We start from the raw sequence: 26,793 nt of genomic DNA, 5'->3' as shown, positions 1-26,793 counted from the left end.
TATTGGAAAATTATACTGAACAAATTATATTATTTTATTGTGTGCATGCATGAATATGTAACAACAAATCCCACTATTAAGTAAAACTATAATGCACCAATAAAAAAGGAAGAAAAAAAGATCTGAAACATTTCATTATACAATGTCCTAAAAAGCAACCTGATTTTTAAAATATGCTTTTATTTATTATTATTCCTAGATTGAGGTTTTCAAAATAAGGTGAAGTACTTAAAAGGAAAAGCTAAAAAGAAATGACCAATCAAATCAGCTTTATTTCATGCAGAGAATTTAAGAGGTGTCATGGACCTAAAACCATTTCTAGGTCCTATTAAGACTGTCTTACATGAGAAACTGAGGAAAGAAAGCAAAAATAACCTAATCCAATATGAAGTCAATAATATTTAAATCAACATTTAAAATTTAGGTTTAATTCTTCCAGAAAGTAAATAAGCAGTGCAATAACTTGGCACCTTTATATAAAGTTAAAAGCTCCAATGCCTCACTCCACAGCGCTACTGGTTTTTGTTGACATGTTCTTTACTTTTGTGCCACTGTGGTCTCCGTTCTACTATGTCTTTCTCACAAGTAGTGAAAAAAATCTCAAAAATTAATGTCAGTTTCAAAGGTATCAGAAAACAGCCTTAAAACTAAAAAATGGCTTTAGGGATTATGGGCTCTCAGCAATGTCCTCTAATCTTTTTTCTTAGACACTTTTGCAAACATACTTTTCATCATAGAAGAATGCACTGTTCCCCATCAGGGAACAGGGACAAGAACTTCCAGTCCTGCTGACCTCCAGGTGTTCCTGTCCACCCTGACATCACCTCCCCCGAAGCTCTGGAACATGTGGGACCAGCTTGACACAGCGTGGGGACAATGGCCCTATCGCTTGGTCCTTCTTTTATTCTGTTTTAAAGGATGGCTCACGATCTCTTTAGCAGTGGATGTTTGGTGAAATAAAATCAGACATAGAAATGAAACTTATGCCAGTAAAAACGACAGTTTGGGGTGCCCTGTTCCCAGAGGGAACACATTGCTCAGCCTCCTCCTGGGGTGCGGGCATCTCCAGTGCAGCTCCCTCTGCACACGAAGCTCCTGTGGTCCTGAAGCATCACCTGCAGGAAGTCCCCAGGCCCCTGCACAGCGCTGAGAACCGCCTGTGTCTTGTTCGAGGCTCTGTATTTGTGTAACCAACGTGGAGCAAAGCACAGTGCTCACGAATGGCCAGTTGAGGGCTGCGATCACAGTACAGGCCCCTCCCAGGGGAGCGGCAAGTCCCGCCCTGTGAAATCAACACCACTGAAATCAACGTGGACCGCCAGGCGTGCTTCCCTGTGCAGCAGCTTACCTGCTCCCTCCACCGCAGTGGAAAGAGGAGAACCTTCCACAGCAAGAAGAGCAGGGAGGAGCCGGCGCAGACTCACCTCCTCCTGGAAGAGGTTCTGCCGGTTCTTCAGGGCGCGCAGCCGGTTCTGCTTGTCCTCGTGCTCCAGGTGCTCCTCGGGCGGGTGGAAGTAGCCGATGAGGTCCTGCAGGCTCAGGCTCACCGACTCGATGGGCAGGTCGGCCGCGGGGGCCTTGGCCTTCTTGCTGAGAGCGTCCAGGCCCCTGGAATCACAGCAGACATCTTTCTGTCACTGACCCACGATTCTCTGTTACTGTCCTTTGATTGACAGCCGCACAGGGTTACTCGCTTCCTCTGCCACTGGACGGCACATGGAAGGAAGGGCCTCCTGTCCTCCAGCAGCAAGGATGACGCATCCCTGAGCGACAGCAAGGTCACCACGGGTGTCACATCCCCTGCCAGAAGCCCCTCACCCAGAGGCGTAGGACCCACGCCCACAAAACCAGTGGTCTGGATATCTAGAGGTCAACACTTCATTTTAAAGCACTATATACTTTAAGGCTTGAAGCCACATCTTCCCTGATTCATAATTCTGACGTTTGCTTGATGTTTGTTTACCGTTTTTAATTAAAATATTTTTTTTTATTTTCACAGACACATTTTGATTCATGGTACACAAATGGGGTACAACTTCTCATTTCCATGGTTGTACACAATGTAGACTCACACCATTCATGTAATCATACATATACGTAGGGTAATTCTGTTTCATTCTACTGTTTTTCCATCCCCACCCCTCCCACCCCTTTTTCCTCTACACCATTCAAAGTTCCTTCATTCTTGTCTACCCCCCATCATCCCCCTCATTATATATTGTCATGCACTTATCAGAGAAAACATTCTGCCTTTGGTTTTTTGGGCTTGGCCTATTTCACTTAGCATGATATTTTGCAACTTCATCCATTTACCAGCAAATGCCATAATTTTATTCTTCTTTATGGCTGAGTAATATTCTGTTGTGTATATATACCTCAGTTTTTATCCATTCATCAATTGAAGGGCATCTAGGTTGGTTCCACAATCTAGCTATTGTAAATTGAGCTGCTATGAACATTGATGTGGCTGCATCACTGTAGTATGCTGATTTTAAGTCCTTTGGGTATAAACTGAGGAGTGGGATAGCTGGGTCAAAATGTGGGTCCATTCCAAGTTTTCTTAGGATTCTCCATACTGCTTTCCACAGTGGCTGCACCAGTTTGCAACTCCACCAGCAATGTACGAGTGTGCCTTTTTCCCCACATCCACGCCAACACTTATTGTTGCTGTGCTCTTAATAATAGCCATTCTATTGGAGTGAGATGAAATCTTAGGGTGGTTTTAATTTACATTTCTCTAATTACTAGGGATGATGAGAACTTTTTCATATCTTTGTTGATCACCTGTATATCTTCTTCTGTGAAGAGTCTGCTCATTTCCTTAGCCCATTTATTGATCGGGTTCTTTGTATTTTGGATGTAAAGTTTTTGAAGTTCTTTATAAACTTTGGAGATGAGTGCTCTGTCTGAAGTGTGTGTGGAAAAGATTTTCTCCCACTCTGTAGGCTCTCTTTTCACATTATTAATTGTTTCCTGTGCTGAGAAAAAACTTTTTAGTTTGAATCTATCCCATTTATTGATTCTTGGTTTTATTTCTTGCGCTTGGTGGTCTTGTTAGGAAAGTCTGGTCCTAAGCCAATGTGATGGAGATTTGGGCCTACATTTGCTTCTATTTGGTGAAGGGTCTCAGGTCTAATTCCTAGATCCTTGATCCATTTTGAGTTGAGTTTTGTACAGGGTGAGAGATAGGGGTTTAATTTCATTTTCCTGTATATGATTCCAGTTTTCCCAGCACCATTTGTTGAACAGACTGTCTTTTCTCTACTGTAAGTTTTTGGCTCCTTTGTCTAGTATGAGGTTACTGTACTTATGTGGGTATGTCTCTGTGTCTTCTATCCTGTACCACTGATAGACCTTAAAAGATGGAAAGATCTTCCATGTTCTTGGATAGGCAGAATTAATATTATCAAAATGGCCATACTTCCAAAGCCGCTATACAGATTTAATGCAATTCCAATTGAAATCCCTATGACATTTCTCATAGAGACAGAAAAAGCAATCATGAAACTCATTAGAAGAATAAAAGACCCAGAATAGCCAAAGCAATACTGGGCAGGAAGAGTGATGTAGGAGGAATCACTATACCAGAACTTAAACTCTACTATAGAGCAGTAGTAACAAAAACAGCATGGTATTGGCACCAAAAGAGACAGATAGATCAATGTTTGTTTACTTTTGAAGAGGAATTCTTTCCAGTACTGTGATCACTGACACCAGCTACTATATTGTTTAACTGCTAGCAGTTAAAAAATGTTCTATTGATGTTAATTCAAAAAATTACATATTGATTGGTAAACAACCTACTGAAGTGCCTTTCAATTATCCAAAATAAACGTTTTCCAATCTAAAAATTAGATTAAGATAGGAGAATAAGGTGTACTTTCTCACCTTTGAAGCAAAACACTAGCAAATAGGAATGTGATAATTTGTTGAGCTTACTGAGATTCTCAGTGTTTAAAACTCACAGTTTTGAATGTGTCTGGAAAGCATGTTAAAATGTGATGCTTTTGAATAAAAATTATTTCAAGGTAAAAAGCTTGTTAAAAAAAATACATGAAGCAGTTACCATAAAAAAAAAAAAAAAAAAAAAGAACAGCCCTGCTCTAGTTGATACAGTAGTACTCATTGGTCATGACAAAAATCAATGCACAGAAATATTCAAATTTCTGCTTTCTTTATCAATATAACTGGATAACAATATTTCACTGCAAAGTAATCATCTTTGTTTAAATTTTTCTGACTACATCAAAAACTTGCATTTTAGAAACAATAAAAGGCTTATTAAGAATTAATAAGTTAACTTTGAACTTTATAATGCTCAAAACATTTAAAATGTATCATTTACATGAAGAAAACATCATTTTGTAATACTGAACTTCCCCTTCATCAGTCAGTAAAAATAATAAAACTGCAACTATTCTAAGGTTTCTGCCTGAAATTCCATATTAATTTTGTCATTAGAGTTCATCTAATACTCAGTTTTCATCACTTCTGTAACTTTTCCTACTTACTGCAAGAAGTACCATATAGAATAATGCCATTAATACAAGTAATATAAACAATAAATATAAAAATGACACCTTACCCCAACTCTAAGTCTCTAAGACTTACTCCATCTGATGAAGTTTAAGGTTTAAATGAGGCAAAGAAATGGAATAAACACTAGGGGCAGCATGAGGCTGCATGCTATGCACATTCTTCAGTCATATAAACACCCTCCCAACACACACACACACACACACACACACACACACACACACACACACGTCAGGTGGTTTAAAAAAGCAGATAATCATTAAATGGATGGTAATATAATATTGGGTAGGGAAGATCTTTCTTACATTGCAAAGTCAAAAATGGTTTATTAATTTAGCTACTATAATAAAACACCTTCAAGTTCTTTTCCAAACTAATACATTATAAGAAAGTATTTGCAATTTTTATATGATGATAAGAAATTAACTTAAAAGCTCATAATAGCCTCATAGAAACATTAACAAGTCAGTGAAAATGATTTATAGTCAATAAACATAAAATACATCCATTCCCAAAGTTTGCAAAAGCAAATTTTAAATAACAAGATGTATACAAATTCGTAAAAATGTATACTTTGCTTTTAACATCTTCATTATTTTGATTTATCCGTATATATAAAATCTCAAGAAAATCGTCCTAATCAAATTTGCAAATTTAAAGAGACAGAGGATATCTATTCTGTATAGGCCACAAGGTGTGCTGATAGAATGTTATCAGAAAACACAGGCCACAAGTTTGATTTAGTGTGTGGACACGTAACTGTTTCAATCATTAGGTGGAAAAATCAGTTAATACAAGGATCACTATTTTTTAATGTACTTTGAAACTCATCAAGCATCTAGGCTTCATTATTCTCTCTGCAAAAGGGAATGAAGTAAGTCTAGCACAAAAACAAGTTGCAGAGTAACCCCGACCTGGAGCTGTCGATTGCGAATGACATGCATCAGTTCCTTTCTCCTTCAATGAAAAGAGGCGTGCTATTGTCTAAGCAGCATTTTTTATCTGCCGCCCTCCCTCACTGTATATTTACATTGTGGAATTGTGGACCTGTAAACCCAGGAAGAAAATGACAATAAAGTCAACCACCAGGACAACAAAAGCAGAAGTACCTTATAAATCTGTTGAAGAGGAAGACCGTGCTCCGGATGACTCGGGCTGTGCGTGACTCTTCGTGCTGAGACCTAGACAAGTTCAAGCCATCGTCCATGTGGCCTTCGTGGTGCATAATCGCCTGCAAGAAAGCAGAAATAACGCCATGGTCCCCATGCGCCTGTTCCATGCCAGCATGAAGACCCTGTGCTCCCCAAACGCTGAGCAGTGACCCAAACAGAATCAAAAGGCAGGTAGAAGTGTCCCCGTGCCTGTGTGTGCTAAGAGTGAGTAACACACACAGTCCCTGTAGAACCTGGCCTGCGATGGATTCATTCAGTCATTGTTTTACACGCTGAGTCAATAAATAGAGCTGAACAGAACAGCAGGGAATTTCCACCTGCCTCCATTCAACAAATGATCTCTGGCCCCGTGAACGCGCTGCAAAGGGAAGATCACACGTCCCGTTCCTGCAGCAGCACAGGCTACACAGCCGTCCCCAAGAGGTTGACTGAGCACCAGGCACTGAGCAATGCTTCCCAAGTTCCAAACCGAATGTTTTCATAAGCTCTTCTGTTAGGTTCTACGTTTTGAACTTTCTAATAAGAAAACGTTAGGAGAGGTAAGTGCAAACATCGTAAGTAAATGGCTGGATGAATTTTACAGGGTGCACACACATGTGGAACCAACACCCAATCAGGAAGAAAGACATCAGGGCAATTTAAAGGCCCACCCCATGCCCGGATCTCCCTCCTGCCTTGTCTTTGCAATGCGCCCCACTTTCCAGATTCCACAGCATGGCTCAATTGTGCGCTGTATGTGAGCAGAACCTTCCAGCATGTGCTTCTCAGAGCTTGCCCCCCCTTTAGGGGACACTTCCAGTAAGGTGGCTCAGGACACCTAGTCAAGTGCATGAACTGAAATCAGCGATCACAACTAAAATTGCACGCTATCTAGGAAGCAAGTACAGAGGAACTCCCAACACCAAACTCAGTGAGACAAAGATAATTTGCAGTCAAAGGCTACATAATAGCCAGGCACAGTGATCCCAGCTGAGGCAGGAAGATGACAAGTTGGAGGTCAGCCTCAGCAACTTAGTGAGACTCTGTCTCAAAATGAAAAGAAAAAAGATCCAGGGCTGGAGCTCAGGGTAGGGCTCTCGCCTAGCCTGTGCCAGGATTTAGATTTGGTCTCCAGCCCCCCCCCCCCACAAGATTATACGCTTCCATGCCTTCATTAGGAAATGACAGAGCTCACTACTCATTTTAAGACTTTCATAAAAAGAAAGTCAAATAAAGTGAAAAAGTGGAATTTATGAAGATAAAAGGGGAAATTAATGATCTAGAAATAAAGTGCTAGAAAGGATGAATAAACACAAATTTGAGTTTTTGAGAAGATAAATAAGCCTCTCACTAACCAAGTTAAAAATAAAATAGAAAACAAAACCAAAGAAGAAGGAAAATTAATTATAAGAATATAATACTATGTGCGATTCTACAGCAGGAAAAAATAAAGATGCCAATAATTGTGTATTCCAGAGGAAAAGGATGGATTCATAGCAAATTAAGAATAATCAGTATAGCCAGGTAGGGTGGCAGGCAGCTGTAGTCCCACCTACTCAGGAGGCTGAGGCTGGGGGTGACTTGGGCCCAGGAATTAAGACCAGCCTGGGCAACATAACATGACTTCCTCTCAAACAGGAGGAAAAAAAAGAGAATCATCAAAAGGAGTCCCTTCAAGAAGGCAGAAAATTAATTAGACAAGTGTCTTTAGAAAAGAATAGAAAGATGATTTGGGTCAATATTTTAAAGTTCTTGGGACTCCAAGTTTTCACAGGTCAGCTCTGATAAACCTTCAAAGAGCAGACACTCCTGAAAGCAGACCAGAGTAGCCATGGGGTTGGCAAACTACAGCTCACCGTGTGTATTTTGGGGAGGGGGGGTAATTTATTTGTGGGGTTTTTTGTTGTTGTTGTTGTTATCAGGGACAGAACCCAGGAGTACTTAAACGTTAAGCTACAGCCCAAGTCCTTTTTTATATTTTATTTCAAGATAGGGTCTTGCTGAGTTGGTAAGTGCCTTGCTAATCTGCTGAGGCTGGCTTTGAACTTGTGATTCTCCTGTTTTAGCCTCCCAAGTTGCTGGGATTACAGGCATCAGTCACTACGCTCAGCTCAGGATTTGTTCTGATGAAGCCATTTTTACATTTTTAATAGATGAAAAAAAGACCAAAGAAGAATGACATTTCATAACACATGAAAATGGTATGAAAACTCAAATGTAACTACCCATCAATAAAGAAAATTTAATTTTCCCTCTGAGTACATATTCAATAATTCTGAATAAAATAAATATATACAAACCTAGTAGGATTTCAAAATAACAACACACTATGGTCAAGTATAGCTTATTCTGTGAATGTAGGGATTTTTCAGCAATTGGATGTCTGGTAAAATATTCATCATCAAACTAAAGGACACTAAAATGTGATTTTTATCTCCTTTAATTGATAAAATTGGCTATCATTGCTGATTTTCTAAAAGCTAAGTAAAATCAGAACATTAAGAGACTACTTAACTATAAAAATAATGTCAGTTGTCCTAAGGATGCAAAACTCGTGACTTCTATGAAGCAGAAGTGAAAGATCACTCTGGCCAAAGAGGCAGGGGTGATCTGGGAGGGAAAGCTGGACAACCCTCCCGGGCAACCTTCGGGAACGGAAAGGCTCTGCGTGGAGGCCTGTGCCTGGCAGCACCAGTGCCACCATCTGTCTGAACTCCACAGCTAAGCTCTGACGTGGCAACAGACAGGAAGTTCACCCCTGCTAACTGAGAACAAGGACGAGCCAGGAGCTACCACCCCCTGGCAGAAGGACGGAAGCGCCACAGAAACAACCAGAGCACGGTTGACCGTGAGCGAGGAGCGTGCACAGTGCTACTTCGCTGCCCGTTATTTTGTTTGCCTTGCAGGTATTTACATTTTCCAAGTCTTACACCAGCCAGGTTCATCAGTAAGAAGCAAGAAATGCTTCTTATACACTGAATCCATAGGAATAGATCCAGATTTATGAACCAAGATCAAAGAAATCAAAAACAAGTCATTATCTCCATGAGAACTGGATGAAGACCTGCACCCCAAATCCTGGGGGAAAGTTCCACAGGATGCACCAAGCTGGACCCAGCAGCCCAGCATCAGACTCCCTCCCCTCAGTCCCAATCAGAGTAACGGTGAGTCACGTACCCTGTTAGTGTGGGTATAGACAGTGACTCGTAAGTCTACTAAAAACAAAAGTTCCTTCCTCATTAAATCCTTTATTTCCAAGGTCTCACCTTTCTAGAAATAACAGGTCTTTTTATTTGGTTCTGTGTCCTGCACTGTATATCATGTATAAAAATGAGAGCAGTTCACTACCATGAACTCCCTCGGGGGACTCACAAATGAGAGAGAGAGAGACGAGTGGCCAGTAAGTACAATAGCAGAGAGTGTGGATATAAAATTTAGGAAGTAAGTTATTTGCAAATGTTATGAGAACACAGAGTGCAGTGGATCAGTGATACAGGGAGAACTTCCACAGGATCTTCACAGTAACCTCTGAAGAATGGACGGGAGCTGGCAGACACAGGTTTCAAAGGTACTCCCAACAGCAAAGGCACAGGCACGAAAAAGCCTCGGATGTTTGAGAGGCGGCAAGGAGTTGTGCTGTAGGGGACATGCTGGAAATTGGAAGACCATGTCTAGAAATTGGCAAAAAACAAAAACAGCCAGGAAAATGGGGGCAGCCCAAGAGAGTGACTCATGCACCACCGAGGAGCATCACGGCCATCTCGGGGCCAGGAGAGGTCAGTGACATGCTCAGTAGCAGCATGGACCGAGAGCAAAGGGAACTAGGGAGACCAAGCTGGAATCCAGAATCCGATGCATCCTTTCCCTAAATATTTAAATGCATGAATTCTACAGCCTGGTGTCAGGGATGTGACTTCCAGAAAGCGGCTGACCTACCGCAGCCTGAGTCTATTGTGGGGGACTGATTAGGGTGAGATGGGCTAAAACCTTAACAATTCATGAGTAGTTGCTTTCTCCGCTGCTGCCTCCCATTTTAAAAGCCAGCAGATGGGGTGGTGTGCGCTGGCAAGCAGCCTGGGGCAGAGCCTGGCTTGGCGGCCACACCGAGACATGATGCCATCTGACCTTCGGTGGGCCAGGCAGTGAGCTTCAGCAGGTGGTGAAGGGCTGGCTGCCTCCCCCGGTCTCTGTGATCCTCGTTCACAGGACACTGGACTGCTGCGACGGTCCTTCCACGCACCCCTACCTTACGCTGTATGGAGCCCATCCGCACGGACTTCACGTCCACCGACTGGTAGGTGAGCCACAGGCCCGTGTCCACGTGCTGGATGTAGCACACGGAGTCGCCGTATTTTATCTCCGACGTTCCCATGCCATCCACCTCCTTCCTCACCCCCACGTCAAGCTTTTCCTGAGGAGAGAGAGATCAGCACACGCTTAGGGAGAACTGCACGTGTCCGCAGGACCTGGCCTTGCCGGGAGTGCCCCCGGAACAGCCCTCAGGAGCCCCTGATGTGACCGTGGTCAAATACCCCAGCAGTTCAAACCCTACCAAAAATCCAAGTGGGAAACTACAAAGATTAATAACAGCTTCTTAAACTGTTCACATTGGTAGAAAATTATTTTGGTCATAACATAAAGCTTTATTTTGCTTAGCAGCAAAATAAATGATTTTAAGATCTCAAACCAGAGACCTTAAAATGAGCAATTCTGACTTAATATTCTTCCTAGGATTTTCCCCCCTTCTATTGGTGTCTAACAGCACAGGTTAAGGGTTGGAAAAATTTGAGTCCAACCTCTGTTACTTATTATCTCTAGGACCTTAAAAAGTTAGTTAACATTTTTAAACCTGTTTTCTCATTATAAATGGAATTAAAATACCTCCTTTAATACATGTAAAGTTATGAGCATAATATATGTAAAAGTTACATAATACATGTAAAGTTATAATACAAGTTATAATACATGTAAAGTTATGAGCATAAAATAAGCAACTGAATAAGCTTTTTACACAGTAGCTAAGATATGGAACCAACCTAGGTGCCCATCAACAGGTAAATGGATAAAGAAAATGTGGTACATACACACAATGGAATATTACTCAGTCATAAAGAAGAATGAAATTATGGCATTTGCCAGTAAATAGATGGAACTGAGAGATCATGTTAAGTGAAATAAGCCAAACCCAAAAAACTCAAAGGCCAAATGTTCTCTCTGACATGCAGGTGCTGACTCATGACAGGCAGCAGGGAGAGGGAGGAGTGGAGGTTCACCGGATTGGAATGGGGGGAAGTGAGGGGGAGTGGGAACGGGAAGGGCAGTGGAATGAATTGGACATAAGTTTACTATGTTCATATATGAACACACAACCAGTGAAACTCCATTTCATGTACAAACACAAGAATGGGAAGTTATACTACATGTATGTGGGATATGGCAAAATACATTCTACCGTCATGTATAACTGAGAGTGAAAAAATTTTTAGGAATAAGCTTTTGACCAGGACAGTGGGGACAATGACATTGATGAGACCATTAGTGACAGCCATCATTTCCCACGAACTGAAGGTGTCACTCACTTTCCACATCACCGATTCCCAATCTGGACTACAAAGTCTCTCTTCACTTGTAAAGGGGATAATCTTTAGGAGCTTGCTTGGCCTTAAAGTTCTACAGTGTCAGGGCTGGGGATGTAGCTCAGTTGGTAGAGTGCTTGCCTCACAAGCACAAGGCCCTGGGTTCAATCCCCAGCACCGCAAAAAAAAAAAAGAAAAAGAAATCTAATTGTACCTTGAAGTGTCATGACTTATGAAAAATTCTACAGTGTCCTTAAAACAATAGTGAAAAAAACTTAAAGCACCTTTTTTCCATGGTTTCTTATTCTTTTCTCCCTCAATCTAACTTTCCTTGTTAAATTTACTTTAAGTTTCTGCTGTGCCTTTGGTTATTGGATTGCTCTTTGAAGTTACCTATAATTACACAAATGTTTTCTTGGGATTAGATTCAAAAGGTACACATTACACCAAAAAGGAACAATTCAAAAAAGTTTGACAGGTTATTCATGTCATTTGCCTTCAGTACTAATAACCAGTGATCCTGAAATGATTCTGAAAACTCCAAATTAAAATTAAAATGAGTTGAAACTCTTAATACAGAAAGAATAAGGTCATCTAAGAAAATAAACAATTATCAATTTAGTTAAGTCTTACACAAATAATTTAGGACACTATTCTAAGGATCTGCAATAAAACAGGTAATAAACCATTTTGATTTCAGTCTATCAAATGAGATGAAGTGCTAATCTACTTGCACTAACCCTGTCAGCAGGAAAATTAAATCCCAGGGAAAATATAACAATATAAGTATCTCTTCAGAAGAAAACAATGAACCTATGAATATTTTTTTATCTGAGGAATTACTCTGCAGTCTATTTATGGGCTTATAGATTGTGTTGTGAGAAGCCACACAGTCATTAACTGTGAAGTTATGCTTTATTTGTTTTTTACTGAAGTGATTCCCATCTCTTTGTGGCTTGCAAGTCTTAATTATGAAATTTCAGGATGACTATGTTTCAAGAGTTACTCTGCACTATTACATTGGTCACTCTGAACTAGCAAGGACTGCTGAAGGGACTTTAGAAGGAGGAACTGTGGTCATTTGCTGAATGAAACACCCTTCATTTCCTGTCATTTTCTGAAGCTTGGGCATAGGAAGTATTCAGATGAAAATAATCTAGTGCTTTGAACAACCACAAACACAACACAATGTGAACTAAGAACACAGCACATGGTCAAGCTAATAGAAAATGAGCCTGAATTAAGATAAATGAGGTCCAGACCAGGCAAGTCATGACCTCACTAACTGCATGTCTCTAGTCTCGTGACCTTGGACAGGGACCAGCTTCTCAGTGTTATCTTCTATCAAGCTGCTCTGCTTGGGGAAACAAAGGGGTAGAGTTACATGGATCCTGCCAGGGGTAGCTACTACAAAATTTGAAAAATAAAAAATTTTCAGAATCTATTAAGAGGCATCTGAGCAGGACCAAACGCAGGGGCAAACTGGAAAGTAAACAGCACCCAGCCTGACAAATAAGTGGCTGCCTTTACCTCCAGCACACCCTGCCCAATCCTCCTGCCATTCAGGCAGAAGCAAGCTGCTGTCCTCCTGGAGTAAAGGGACACCTAAGGTCTCACAAGCAGACAGAAAATTAGATGGGCTAAATCCTTGACCAAGAGGCATCTGAAAAAAATCTTCTTTTGCAGTTCATGCAAATTCTTGCTGAACACTGAATTATGCATGCTCAGGGGAGGTCCAGCACAAAGGCAGCAGATGGAAGCTGAAAGAACTGAGCAGAAATATAAGCAACTGCTCTCTGAAAAAAGGCAGAAAAACTGAAGGTTCAGTTCAACAAGTTTAAAGACTTGCAAGCCAAAATAACTGCTCAGAAAAATAATAAAATTCAGAGTCCCTATAACATGTCATTTCTAATATCAAACACATTGTCAAAAATAAGTAGATGTAAACAAAATGTGAAGTATATTGAAACACGTATACACCACACTAGAAATCAATGTCCCTAGATCTTACGATTAGCAAAGACTTCAAAGCAACACTGCAAATATATGTTCAAGGGCATAAAGGAAAATATATGCAAAATGAATAAGCAGATGAGTGACTCTGCCAGAAAATACAAATTATCAAAAAAAGAAAAGAAATGATACAGCAAAATGAAAAACCAATTGAAGTCGAAAATGAGCTGGATCAATATAACCTCAGATTGGAATTGTATAACAAAAAGTCAATGGAGTTGAAAGCAGACAAGCAGAAATTTTCCAATCTGAAGACAAGACTGCAACTAAAATCACTTTGGCATTACATGGAAACATCCCTCAAAAGGCTTTGTGAAATTTAATTCCTATCCCTTCTATGATCAATCAGGAAATGCCAAGATGCTTGTTCATCGTGGCATTCATTATACCTATATGTTTTTGCCCATCTGTAAGAAAAATGTAACCATCAGGAGGACCATGAAAATGTTCAAAGATCAAGCAATTCTTTCAACCCAACCTAAAAATTATTGAAAAGGCTGTTGTTTTTCCTATGAGAGATTTGTTTGGATCGATGTTTCCTCTCAATTCACAAATTCTCGTGAATACTGTACTTCCACTCTCAGGGCAATGTTGATAATTTACTGAAATTGTTCCACATGCGCAGGACCAGCTGAGTGCCTGTAAACACCAGGTTCTCAGTGAAGACTTACTGATCATAGCCTTTCAGATTTCCCACAGAAAATGTGCTGACAAACCGTTCCCAAGATGAGCACTCTTGAATTCTTGGAAAAATCTAATTCACAAATGAACATCAAAAAGGTTCCAGAAGTAAAAAGGACTGACCTGAAAAATACTGAGATTTTGGCATTGGGTATGCCAGACTGACTTATTGTGAAGCCAAAGGTATTTCTGAACAAGATCAGCCTTATGAAGTGATGTACAGACATAGATTTTTCAAACTAGGCTCATTAGGAAACTAAAACTAAATCTGAAGTTTATATTCTAAGTACCAAGACCAGGCAAAGCAGAGGGATTTTTCTAGCACTAGCTGAAATCACCCTTAAATCTATACAAATTGGGTGTTGGGTGTGTGATAGGAAGAAAAAAAAAATCCATTATACTTAGATAGATGTTTATGGGTTTTGTTTGTTTTTTAAAGAAAGCTTTCCTTAACGTAAATAATGGTTAAATTTAGGAAAAATCAAAAAAGGCCAAAAGACAATTTCTTTTTATTTTCTCCTTTTTCACGCCACACTGTAGCACAGAATAGCTGTTCGCTGTGAAATGAGCTTAAACACGTGAAGAGAATCGTGGAGATCACTGGGACCAACCAGCTCGGCCAGCCTCACCCAGCCCAGGCGGAAATGCAAGAGCTGAATGGTTCTCTTGATCCCTGGGATTCTGAAGTCTCAGAAACATTCTAATGTTTCTCTTGGGTGGACCGTGGAGAGAAGGGATTCAGAGCACCTCTCAGGCTGGGAAGGGCCTGGGAGGGGCTCCCCCAGAGCAGGGCAGCAAGGCCCCTGGGTACGAGCCAGCATCACCTCTGTGAGTGGATGAGGGAGATGAGGAATCCCTCCCACAGGTGCCACAGACTCTACCCAGCAGCCTGAGGAAATGAATTTATCACCAGGTGAGACCTGAAAAGGGCTTAGTCTTTCCCCGAGCAGGAGACTGCAGACATCTAGGGCCTACGCTTGATCTTCCCTTCCTGACAGTAGAAGGTTACAGCAAGGTCACACTGAGGTTTATGCAAATAAAACCTGTAACTGGATTTCTGTACTTTCTGGAAAACCATAAATACCATTATTTACTATTATTTTATCAATACCTCTTCTGAAAAAGTTACTGTGAACATTTCTTTAGAATTTAATTCTAATTAAATGCAAAGTTCATCTTCGTTGACAACTTTGTATAACGACTTTGATAAAACAGAAATTAATTCATGTTTAGTTATGTTATCACTGAATCACTGAAGAATTCTAATGACAGGTGAGCAGTTTATCTTCTCTGGCAGCTGCCATTATTGCTAAACCTTTCGTTTCTTACTAGAGGGCTCAGCTTCATTACTCAGGTTCCAAGTCTGAATCTGCCTCAGAGCCTCTCCAAGCTTCGATTTCCTCAAATGCATGACGAAAATTTAAAAGTATCTCCAAGACAGGTGCAGTGGTACACATCTGTAATCTGAGTATCTTAGGAGGCTGTAACAGGAGGATTCCAAGTTCAAAGCCAGCCTCAGCAACTTAGGGAGGCCCTGTCACAAAATAAAAAATAAAAAGAATTGGGGATGTAGCTCAGTGGTTAAGCACTCCTGGGTTCAGTCCCCAGCACCCAAAAAAATAAAAAGTCTTCAAACTCCACAGTTTTATGCAGATTAAATGAGATAATGCATAAAAAGTACTTAAAACATAGTTCAGCACATAATAAATGTTACGCATTATTTCCATTGTGAGAGAGTGTATGTTTTAAAACATCTTACACATTTTCTGAACAAAGAATAAAAATCCCCAATAAAAAGAATATTCTAAGAAGTACATCCTAAAAATGCTCTGTTTTTGCTGTTTGCTTCACAATGCCTGTGGTCTCACCGGCAAGCTCCTTGGAGGTTTCATTCCAACACCGCAATGGCAAAAGGCTTCCCTTCTTGGTGCAGCACTAGGGGAGGCTGGAGGAAACCCTTGCAGAAGAATGTTCGCCAGCAATTTAAGCTTAAAAAAAAATTACATCTTGGGGGTTTTGCACATACATGTGATTGGCAAGGTCTACTGTGTCATTAAAAGTGACATTTGAAGGCATTTTAGAGTGCTGGTTAAAGTCCTAGGAGAAGTGGAAAACATGCTTAAGAAAATATACACTTAAGAAATTGCATTCTTCTTTATGTACAATAATATTAGGAGAGAACCAATGTAGGTCACCTTACAAACTATTTCCTACTTGATCCACTTTGTTCAAACACATAGGATTATCAGCAATGGTTGGTGTTTCTGTCAAATCCAGAATTGGACCTTACCTACAGAATGTTTACATCAGTGTCAAAGATGCCCCTGGGACAATCAAGAGAAATGGTCCTTATATCAACTACCCACAAATCTAAAGTCAAAATGGTCTTCACGATCTGTAAAATTTTAGGGACACACTTTCAAGGAAGGCATCAGAAACACAAAAAGCCAATGTCTATGCAGGGGTTCATCAGAAATGATTTCCATTTCAGAATTTCCAAAGTCATACCCAGGAGCCCAGGACAAAAGCTGGTATTTTCCATTAACTGAAAAGTTTACTCTTTCATCCATCATGGAAACTTGATTTGCAATACAGAAATTATGTACACCAGGTAATTTATGAACTAAAGTATTCCTGGGTCTAAGATACAAAAAGAAAGAGTCTTTGTCTTCAAGAAGTGAGTCCTCATTCTTTTCACTGGAAATAGTGGAGCAGAACATAAGCAGGTGTAACTCTCAGAGAAAGAAAGCAACCCACACGCGAGTGAACCCAACATTATCTTGAAGAGCAGGAGCCGGGACTGCGTGTGATCTTTGTTAACAAGTGGATGGTCAAACTGTCCAGCAACATAGCTTTCTCTAAAATATTGACAGTGTGAAAACTTTACTTTTATTCTGTTTCAGTTAGTTTAAAAAGTTCAATGTTTCCTTATTATAAAAGATAAAGCAGAAAATACTTTTCAGCATGAATGAACTTTAATTGCATTTGGCTTCCTTCCAACTAAAATAATCAACACCATTCATTACATCTTAATTTTTCCACAAATGTCTATGCATGTGAGAGTATTGTTAGGCATACATTTCTGCATCATTTATTTTTTCCTGGATACCCACTCATATTTTTATCTGATTGTAGATAAAACTAAACTATCAAAATGTGGTATGTTAACTCCAGCAGTTGCTACAAGACTGTGCAGTTGGATTTTAACTCTTTGCTAATATCATAGACATCTACTTTTTAAAAATATTTTCTGCCAATCAAAATCAGGTAACTTATTACAGCACAATCATGCACCAATTTTTTTCTTTCATCTAAGATATCACACACACGATGCAAAAGAAGATGTTGCCACTGAATTTTAGACTAACAAATGGGAATCTGTGTCACCCGCTCTAGACCACAGTCCTGGAAGCCAGGCATGACTGTGAGCAAAAGTCGTTTTAAAAATGCCTATGTCACCAAAACCAGAGGCAGGCCTGGTTGGACAGATGCTAACCTTGCTTAGAAAGGGCTGAAGACAGCACCCAAGTGGAATTCAGAATTTGGGAGCCGGCATGGGAAGACCCTTCACGCCCTTTTTTTCCCAAGAGGAAGAGAGAGGATGCAGCATCAAGTCTCTCTGTAGCGGAAAAACGAGGAGTGTCTTTCTACTCCCAGTTGAACGTATTTATGTCCAGTTTGAGAATAAACTGCTGTTAAGTTCAGACATCAATAATATGCTCCACATATTGCTCTCGATCGATTTTATTTTTGACTGTATGTTATGATCAAAAGTTCACTTGAAATTGAGGATGTGAGGAATCTATGCACAAGATGCATATATGTTTAAAATATATAAAATGCCTTAGGTCCTCTGAGGTGTACTCTAAACCGTAATGTCACATCCTAGAAGAACATCCAAAGCTGGTGCCCTGGGAGACTCAGCTAGAAACCCAGGAAGGTGTGCTTCCTACTCATCTGCTTACAGAAGCCATATGAGCCCTTGGAAAGGAAAGGAAGCCAATTTCTAAAATGTGCCTCCTGTGGAATATTTCACCCACTGGAACATCAAACATAACACACCTTTACAACGGTATGGGTGGAATGCAAAAGAGATGGACTGCCACAGAATACAGGAGGGGAGGCCATCGAGTTGTATCTTTCCAAATTAGCAAAAAGTCAACTATCTATTGATGAGTTTGCACAGAAGCATCGACTTTCTCACCCTGCAGCTTGGAATGAATCCTGTACTCAACTGAAGAGTACCTGGCTGTGTGCATTCACCTATGAAGGACACCCAGCAGGGAGGGTGCCAGGGCCTCACCACAAAGCACACCCTGACCCTGCCCTCTGGGAGCTCCCAGGACCAAGGGCCCTTAGTATCTTCACCCTGACCCAACAGTTCAACTTCAGAAAGGAAGTAGTCAGCAATACGCAGAAATATTTAGAGACAAAAATGTTCTCATTATGAGAAAAAATAATCTAAATACTCAAACGTTAGGAGGTGGCTCGATTATCAGAAGTCTTTGCAACAGAATGTTAATTTATGGTCAAAATTCTATTTAAAAAGGAATGTAGCCAGGCACAGTGGCACACACCTATAATCCCAGTGGCTCAGGAGGTGGAGGTGGGAGGATCACAAGTTCAAAGTCAGCCTCAGCAAAAGTGAGACACTAAGCAACCTAGTGAGACCCTGTCTCTAAATAATACAAAAAATAGGACTGGAGATGGGGCTCAGTGGTCATGCCCCTGAGTTCAATCCCCAAAACGAAAAAGAAAAAAGCAATGTAGTAGTGTGTCATGTTTTATTAAATAAATTAAACCCAATACCATATGTAGTTGACCCTACTTAGCATTAACACACATACAAATATGCTATAAGTTGTAATGCACACACGGAGGTAAATCTGAATGGCAGATTGTTATTTAAATATTCCCCTTTCCACACTACTGTATCCTCTTTTAAACTAACATCTACATATTAAATATAGGATACAAAACTTAACTTTTTAAAGAAATAAGTTATTATCTCTACCTCATGAAAAAATTTACCACCTAACCTGCCAGTGATCCTAAAAATAAAACTTCCCTGTATTTTTTACAGCAAAGCATCTTCCTCAATTTCGTCTCCACCCTCTCTCTACTCTCAACCTGTCAACACGTGCAGTCACCATCACCAACTGAAGACAGTCGACAGGGCGAGTTCCTCACGACTGGCAAGTGGAGAGGTGTCAGGAATGCAGGGCCAGGCAGGAAACCACCTGGGGCACTGGCCACACACTTCGGGGAGGCTCAGATCTTGGGCTCTTGGCCCTAGGTTGAGCTGTGACATGGTGCCACGTCAGCTTCCAGAATCAGAGCCCCTGAGTGGAAACCGGAGAGGGACCCAACAGTGAAAAGAATGAGATGCAAACTCTAACGCTGACAGACATTAGGCGAGAGAGTCGGAGAAGAATGTGTCGAGCGCGATTGCTTTGGGCAGAATATATCAAGAGCTACCAAATATTCATCATTCTGGAGTCAGTATTTTCATTTCTAGGAATCCATCCAAAAGAAAGAAAAAGTGTGCGTTCAACGTGGGCCCAGCACGTCAGTGCAATGGTGGCGTTTCGCTAATTGATTTTGATATTATAAAAGAAACAGACCATTGTCATAGGGGGTTTACTTTTTTGAAGTTCAACAAAAAAAGTCTCCTTACTCTCAAATTCTCATGCAGCATCCCTTTTGATCCATCTCAAGTATTTGAAGTTAAAAGTGGTGCATCTCTCCACAGCTGTTGTACAAGCATGCACAATATATGGAAGGATTTCTTTTCTATTAAAGTAAGACTTGAAATACCCATATCACATCACTCCACAATATTTTCATGGATATCTTTCCAGATCAATATATTCTGACAGCTAATACCACTGAGTATTATAACATGCATTTTGTTAAACATTTGAGTCTTTTCTAGTTTTGAGCTATAACAACGATAAAATTAATTTTCCCATGTATTTCTATCTACATGTTTTATTTCTATAAGATAAAACCCATTTCTCATTTAAAAAAAATGAACTATTATATCAAAAGCTATTTATATAAGAATACTTTGAAATATGTTAATATACCCTTCTCTTTTGTATTTGTGTTTGCATTTACAGAACCTAGTTCCTACTTTTCCAGAGGTATCTGTTTTCATCAGAGAGGATTCAGATTATACTAGAAAAACTGAAGAAAGAAAGACAAACTCAGTATTCAGCTTTTTATCGGAAAAGTAGGAATCTGGGAGGCCACAGTTAGATGGTATCTTCAGGAAGCCGTGGAGAGGGAGTGTGGCACTTCAGCTGTGTGACGCTGAGAGGACAGGGACACAGCTCTGGGCTCCCAGGGCAGCCTTCCACCCTGAGATGAATGAGTGTACCAGCCAGCCCAGGAGTCCAGGCTCAGAGCTATGGACTGGGTGTCTGGTCCCACACTGGCTGGGTACTTGGGGACAGAGTTAACTGTGTCCGCTGACTCCTCTGAGTTGGATATTTTCTTTCTGGACTGGGTTACTATCTGAATAAACGAGCAAATTTCCACTGCTCTTAGGTTGAGGAGCAACACCCTGGTGTATGGTTTTTGTAGCAACATCAACTGCACTTTCCTAATACCAAGACAAGGGGAACTTGGCCCCATCTACCTCCAGGCCACTGAAGAACCCACTGGAGAGCCCCTCGGTGGGCCCACAAGGGAAACACAGATGCATGTCCCCTCTGTGGCTGGCCACAGGACCCAACCAGCTTCACCCTGGGAATAAACACCTACACTGGCCGTCTTTCCTGGAGACCTCCAGTGACCCACAGAACAAGAGGCATCTTCTGGCACCCAAGGGCTCCAGAGTAGGAGTCGTGAGGGAAAGGCATAAGGGAAGGCCGCCATATTTTCAGAGTTACTTCTGGTCTCCCCGCAATTTACCAGGCTTTCAGTGTTATTTATGAGAGCTGACATACACATACCAACACCCGCGAAACTGCACATCATTATACAACTGTAGAAACGAGCTAAATGTAATATACAATAAAGGATAATAAATAAATGGTAGCGCATACCTATACATTTAAATAGGAGGAGGTCACTGAAAATACAAAATAGAAAAATACCAATTACACATTGTCAAGTGAAGAAAGCAGGATAGGAAACTATGTATGTTTTATACATGCACAAGCATTCCCAGTAAAAAATCACTATTTCACTTAATTATAGATTTCTTAGTACAATGAATTTTTCTGTACTTTCTAACATAAACTTGCATTGCTTTTTAAAATTAGAACAGCTGAATTAGTATTAAAGGTCTAATATGTATGTTGAATTTAAGCAATCATAAATGACCAAATCCTTGTTTGCTATAATTAACAATGTTTTCTTGTGTATTTAATATTAATATGAAATACATTATGAACAGTTTTGTGAAAAGACTTTTCCTAATCAGCAAAATTAATGATTTCTGTTGTCTGCTCTCATAAAAGATCTTTGCCCCACAAAGATTAACTAGAAAGAATATGGTCAGTGGGCATCTACTAACAAGTGCAAACACATGTTCCATGAAAGACCCCCACACTTCAATAAACATTTAGATTTATGGTATGGACCCCATGTTGTGAAAAGATACAATTATAAGATCAATGAAATGGAATTAATTAAACATGGAAAAACGTGTGGTTCACCTACGCAGGAAACAGTCATTTATTCTCATTGTCTCACTTGGACAAAATTACCTAACATGCAGATCCCTAGAAAAAGGGGAAGTGTAAACATAAAATCTAATCCAGAACCTCAAAAGAAACATTTCAGTCCTTGAATAGACTCCTCCTAACCCAAACCTTGACCTTGCTAGGCTTTTATCTTTACCTCATCTAATAACTACTTATAGTAACTACAACCGTATTCAGCAGAATTCAAACTACAGGGGAAGAGGATGGAATCCTTAGAGTTTTCAAGTAGTGCAACAAGAAGTAAGTTAAAAAGCTTGGGGGGTGCTGAACAACATTCCGAAGGCGTCTGTGCCCAGATGGGCATGAACTCATCTCAGAAATAAAAGGCAAATCTTTAGCTATAACAGGAGCATAAGGTTCTAAGACAGAAGCTAGCCAGCAATTCAATACCATTCCTGTCATTGTGCCAAATTCCGCCACTTTCATTACCATAAAATGATTGAAAGGAACTCAGAAGAAAAGTCTGCATAGAAAAGTAGAGGAGAAAATATATGTTGGAAAAAATTCTGTTTTGCTTCATCTTCATAATGCTATTCGACATGACAAGGTTTGTAATAACTGTCACTGCAGGTGCCTGGGAAACTAGGAAGGTGCCCAATAGGTGTGCAGGAAGTGAGTATCCAAGGAGCTACAGACCAAGAGAAGCTTCTGGGTAGGCTTCAGCGGTTCAGGAGAAAAAGGGATGAGAGAGAAATCAGGAATTTAGAAAGACATGTAAAACCTGTCAGTAGTCTTTCTTTTTGTGTTTCTAATATCAAAGGAAATGTGAGATTTACAGGGAGTCCAAAAGTTAACATTCTTTCTTACCTTGGAAGACCGGAAGGTAAATGCAGTCGATTTTACGTCTGCCTTTTCTTTGTCCATGAGCAGAAGGCTTTTGTCCTCCATGAGACTTAAGTATTTTCCTGTCGTGACGTGGCGGAGTCGGAACGGCTGGCCCCATCTTATGTGACTTCCACTCCACCTAAGAAAGCAAGCAGAACTTGGTCCAACAGCATCGCAGAAGAAGCAGCAATTAAAATCGGGGGTGGTACTATAGGTACATGTGTGCATGTGTGTGTGTGTGTGCGTGTGTATAATTAAGCTGCCATCTTTATAACACACCAGGCAAAGGAAATATAACTATATAATTAAAGATCCTTTTCCTAAATTTTCTGAATAATTGTCAAGTTTTACAAAAACTACGAGTTTACTCCATTTGCTGGAGTCTGTCTCTTCTATTTCCTCCAGGTGAAAAAAATGTATGCCAACAAAAATTTTACCTTCAAACTCAATATTTATCATGTTTTAATATTTAGGTGGGTTTGATCAACCATATATTCATTTTCAAAGAAACAATAGTATCAGTTGTTAAGAATGAATGATACTAAAACAGTAAAACTTCTTAAAGTTACAAACTAATAGAAAATACATAAATGCATATATATACATTTTGTTTCAAAGGAGTTTCATATGGTGAACAGGAAAAGTCTTCCAGTCACACAAATCTACTAACTTGGGGTAAAATTCTATAATGAGAGAGTAACTGAAATGAGCAAGGAAATCATACAATTTTTATTTTTACTGTTAAATAAGATGCAGTCACATATTTTTAAATAAGTTAAGGTGTGCATTAAATCATAACAGCATTATCAACTGGAATCTTTGGAAAGAGTGGTGGTACCATTGTCAAATGTCACTCCTTTAGTATGATGGAAGTTATCTTCCAGGAACCAATCATGGAAAAATTCCTGTCCATCTGCACAAATTTATACGAAATTACCATATGGGATATCTGACCAGGATCAACTGAAGACCACGAGACTATTGAAATCATCATTGCATAGGCTGAAATCTCACAGAAGAAATCGATTCAGGCAGCTGTCGGGGGAAGACACTGCCTTACACACACCCTGGGGACTGTGATCCTGAGGCAGTGACTTCCTCACAGTGTAATACACCTTGAAACCTTGTGTTTTTTAGACAGAGGACTGAACCCTCCAAGTACTAAAAAAATTAGAATATTTTAACTCCATTGAAGACAGCTCAAAACTACACCTTTGTCATCAATATTGCATTTATACTTAAAGGCAATCTTCAGGGAGGCGTTGAATGTACCAGAACTGTGTATGTCTTCATGAATTCTTGTTACTGTGGTGAACAAGTGTGACTTTTGTTACAATCCAGATTTCTTACTCTGCCATCGAGCGCTCTCTAGGTAAAGATGGTGGTGACCACCAGGCCTGCCTCTTCTCCTGCTGTTCACGCTCAGTTTCCTGCCGCACATGAACCTCTCAAGGTTACACCCAGAGTCCTTCAGACCTGATGCAGTGACAGGCTCACACACAGCTTGTCCTGCCTCCAAGCCTTACATCACTCTGTCCTCATGGCGTCCTGCCAGAACGCAGGGTCTGGGATGAGGTGAGGTGACAAAGCAGATGAGGCCGAGGATGCAGGCAGATGGTGTACAAGTAGCCTGCTCATGGGTCCTCCACCCTGTGGACCACGACAGGCAAGCAGGCAGAGGGCGGAGGGCAGGCTCTCCACCGTGGGTTCCTCTGCTGGCTCAGTGGCGCTGCTAACGTGAGCACCTCACACGGGAGCAGAGGCCAGGCGCACTAGGTGTGCCAGGCCCTTTGAGCCTGGCCCGGTTGAGACATTCTACTTACGCAACTCTTAGCGTCTCTAGCCTCCACAGGGACCGTGCGTGAACAGAGACAGCGCCACCTTCGTAGTGAACAGTTCTGTTGAAACAAAAAAGACTGGTGTCGACTCTTGGCATGTTTCATTCTTTGGCCTCTATTTTTCAAATGAATTAAAAGAACAATGCAAATGAGATGAGAGTAAATAGCCACGCTTATCAACAGCTGGAAATAAAAACAACCAAAATAGTAAACATTGACTTCAACGTATTCTCTGCCATTTCCCCCTCTAATCCATTTATTCTTTATTCCTTCCACCCCCTCAGGAATAGATGCACCTAATTTTTCTAACTTAGGTCCATGAAAGTACTCACTGGTTTAGGTATGGCTTAATATATTATTATTTGAACACACACCTATAATTTTGTAGAGCTCTAGATTATATTTTAGGTATTTAAAACATTTCAAAGAAAGATAAGAGTGCTAATTCTTAAGCTTTTAATATTGCAATTTACATCAAATCTATTTATAGCTAAATAAAAATATCAACAAGAGTCATGAAAAAGGAACTTCTTAGGATTATATCACATGCCCCACATTCTACAACTCTCAAAATAATACAATTGCCACATATGATGTTAAGTTGTATACAGGATCTGAATTGATCTCTGCACCAACCTTTTGAGACTGCTTTCATTCATGGTGAAGTTTTTAATTCTGCAAATACTTCTATGAAATCAACAAGGGGAGGCTTAAAATAGTTTGGAGCTGATGTGTACCCTAAAAGCTCGTATGTTAACGTAGGAAGTGAAATGATTAGATTATGAGCACCATAACCTAGTCAACAGACTAATCCATCTGATGGAATAGTAATTTAAATGAATTACTGGGTAGCAACTACAGGCAGGGGGGCATGGCTAGAGGAGGGGGGTCATCAGGGACAGGTCTTTGGGATTTTATGTTTTTTTCTGGATCTCACTCTCTCTCTGCCTCCTGAATACCATGAGGTGAGCAGTCTTCCTCCGCCATGCCCTTCTGCCATGATCCCCCAAAACACATGTCCATCGCACCCTGCACAAGGCATTTAGTGCATCTTTAAGAGTCCCCATGATCAACATTTCCAGCACTGCCCTAAAGTTCAAGTCCAAAGTGTCCTCTGATTCAAGTCAAGCTTTGGGCCCTGAGCCCCTGTGAAGATCAAAAGCAACATCCAATATGTAACGGCACAGAGTAAATCCATCCATTCCGAAAGGGAGAAATAGGGGCATAGAAAAAAGGGACAGAACCAAAGCAAGATCAAACTCCAACCAGGAAAACCAGCCCTGTGGCTTCACACCTGGCATCTGCAGCACACGGCAGCGACAGGAGCGCTCCAAAGGGTGGGCAGCCCTGCCCAGGGACCTGCTGCTTACAGCCCACATAGCCTCTCCTCGGCCGGCTCTGTCCATGGCCAGGAGCTCTCCTCCGCAGACGGTCCACGTTAGTGGCATCTCCTAACCTCAGGGGTCCTCGCTACGGCTTTGGCTTCCTTCTCACAGCTTCACAAATCACCCTGTCAGGGGCTGCCCGTGGGGACTCCAATCCAGCAACACTCTGCCTGACCTCCCAGGCCTTCCTTTGAACTCCCAGGGGAAGCCTCCATGACCCCTTAACCCCAGCCTCCTGCATGACTGCAGAATCTGCAGCCCACGGACAACACCAGTCTGTCGCCAGCTTCAGAAGGAGCCAGCCCCTTGGACCCAGGCTGCAAGGGCCTCCGATTACCTGAAGCTGAGCATGGTGAAATGAATCCTGGGGGACCGTTTTCTAGGCATCCCTGTCTGAGCAGGGTGCTTCCAAGGTCTCCTTGATGGGCGTCCACATCTGCACCCTAGAGCCTGCCCAGGGTGTGCTCTTGCCGGTTCTGAGATGCCATAGGCACCGTCCCTCTTACACCTGTAGGAAGTATTCAGCTTCTCTCTAGTGGCTGCAGCCTGGTGGTTTATTTGGTTCCCTATTCAGACTCTTCAGACAAGTCTTTCTTCGGTTTCAATATTTTTTCTTTCCTAAGGGATTATAGGCTAAAATTCTTCAAAATTGACACATGAATCACAGATATTCTGCGGAGTGTTCTCTTCATTATATTTTAGGCAGGGCAAACCTCTGACCCACGAATTGTCTAAAAGTTTCTTAATTTTCCAAGTGGTTATTTTTGTCATCTTTTTAGCATTTGCTTACAAATTTTATGGTTTATGATCAGCAAATATGATGAGTAAGAATCTTAACTTTTTAAAAACTCTGATAAAGTGTTCTTTGTGATCATCATGTACAAGACCTTTTTTAAAGGTCAGATTTGTTTTTGAAATATATATACAAAAAATTATATAATGATAATTCATAATAACATATAGGATCTCTAGATTTTCCAGTCATGGCCTTATACAAGTGACCACTGGACAACTTTTGAAACCCCCATGCCAGTTCCTTACCAACTACACAGATCTTTTAAAAGAAGAGGATC

The 26,793-nt window shown here is 40.8% G+C and overlaps 1 protein-coding gene across 3 annotated transcripts in view; it reads right to left on the bottom strand.

Annotated features, from left to right (window-relative positions):
• RYR2 (ryanodine receptor 2) overlaps positions 1 to 26,793 on the bottom strand; it is a 609,490-nt gene that overhangs the window by 297,661 nt on the left and 285,036 nt on the right. For all 3 annotated transcript variants that reach the window (XM_079107027.1, XM_079107029.1, XM_079107028.1), the window contains exons 11-15: positions 24,321 to 24,395; positions 22,480 to 22,636; positions 9,934 to 10,098; positions 5,646 to 5,767; positions 1,425 to 1,608 (exon numbers count right to left, since the gene is read on the bottom strand). In XM_079107027.1, coding sequence (XP_078963153.1) covers positions 1,425 to 1,608; positions 5,646 to 5,767; positions 9,934 to 10,098; positions 22,480 to 22,636; positions 24,321 to 24,395 — 703 coding nt within the window. The remainder of the gene's footprint in view (positions 1 to 1,424; positions 1,609 to 5,645; positions 5,768 to 9,933; positions 10,099 to 22,479; positions 22,637 to 24,320; positions 24,396 to 26,793) is intronic.

Source organism: Sciurus vulgaris, assembly GCF_902686455.1.
Source record: "Sciurus vulgaris genome assembly, chromosome: 12".
NCBI lineage: Eukaryota > Metazoa > Chordata > Mammalia > Rodentia > Sciuridae > Sciurus > Sciurus vulgaris.
Note: the sequence above shows the minus strand (reverse complement) of the source record. Positions and strands in the feature narration are given on the sequence as shown.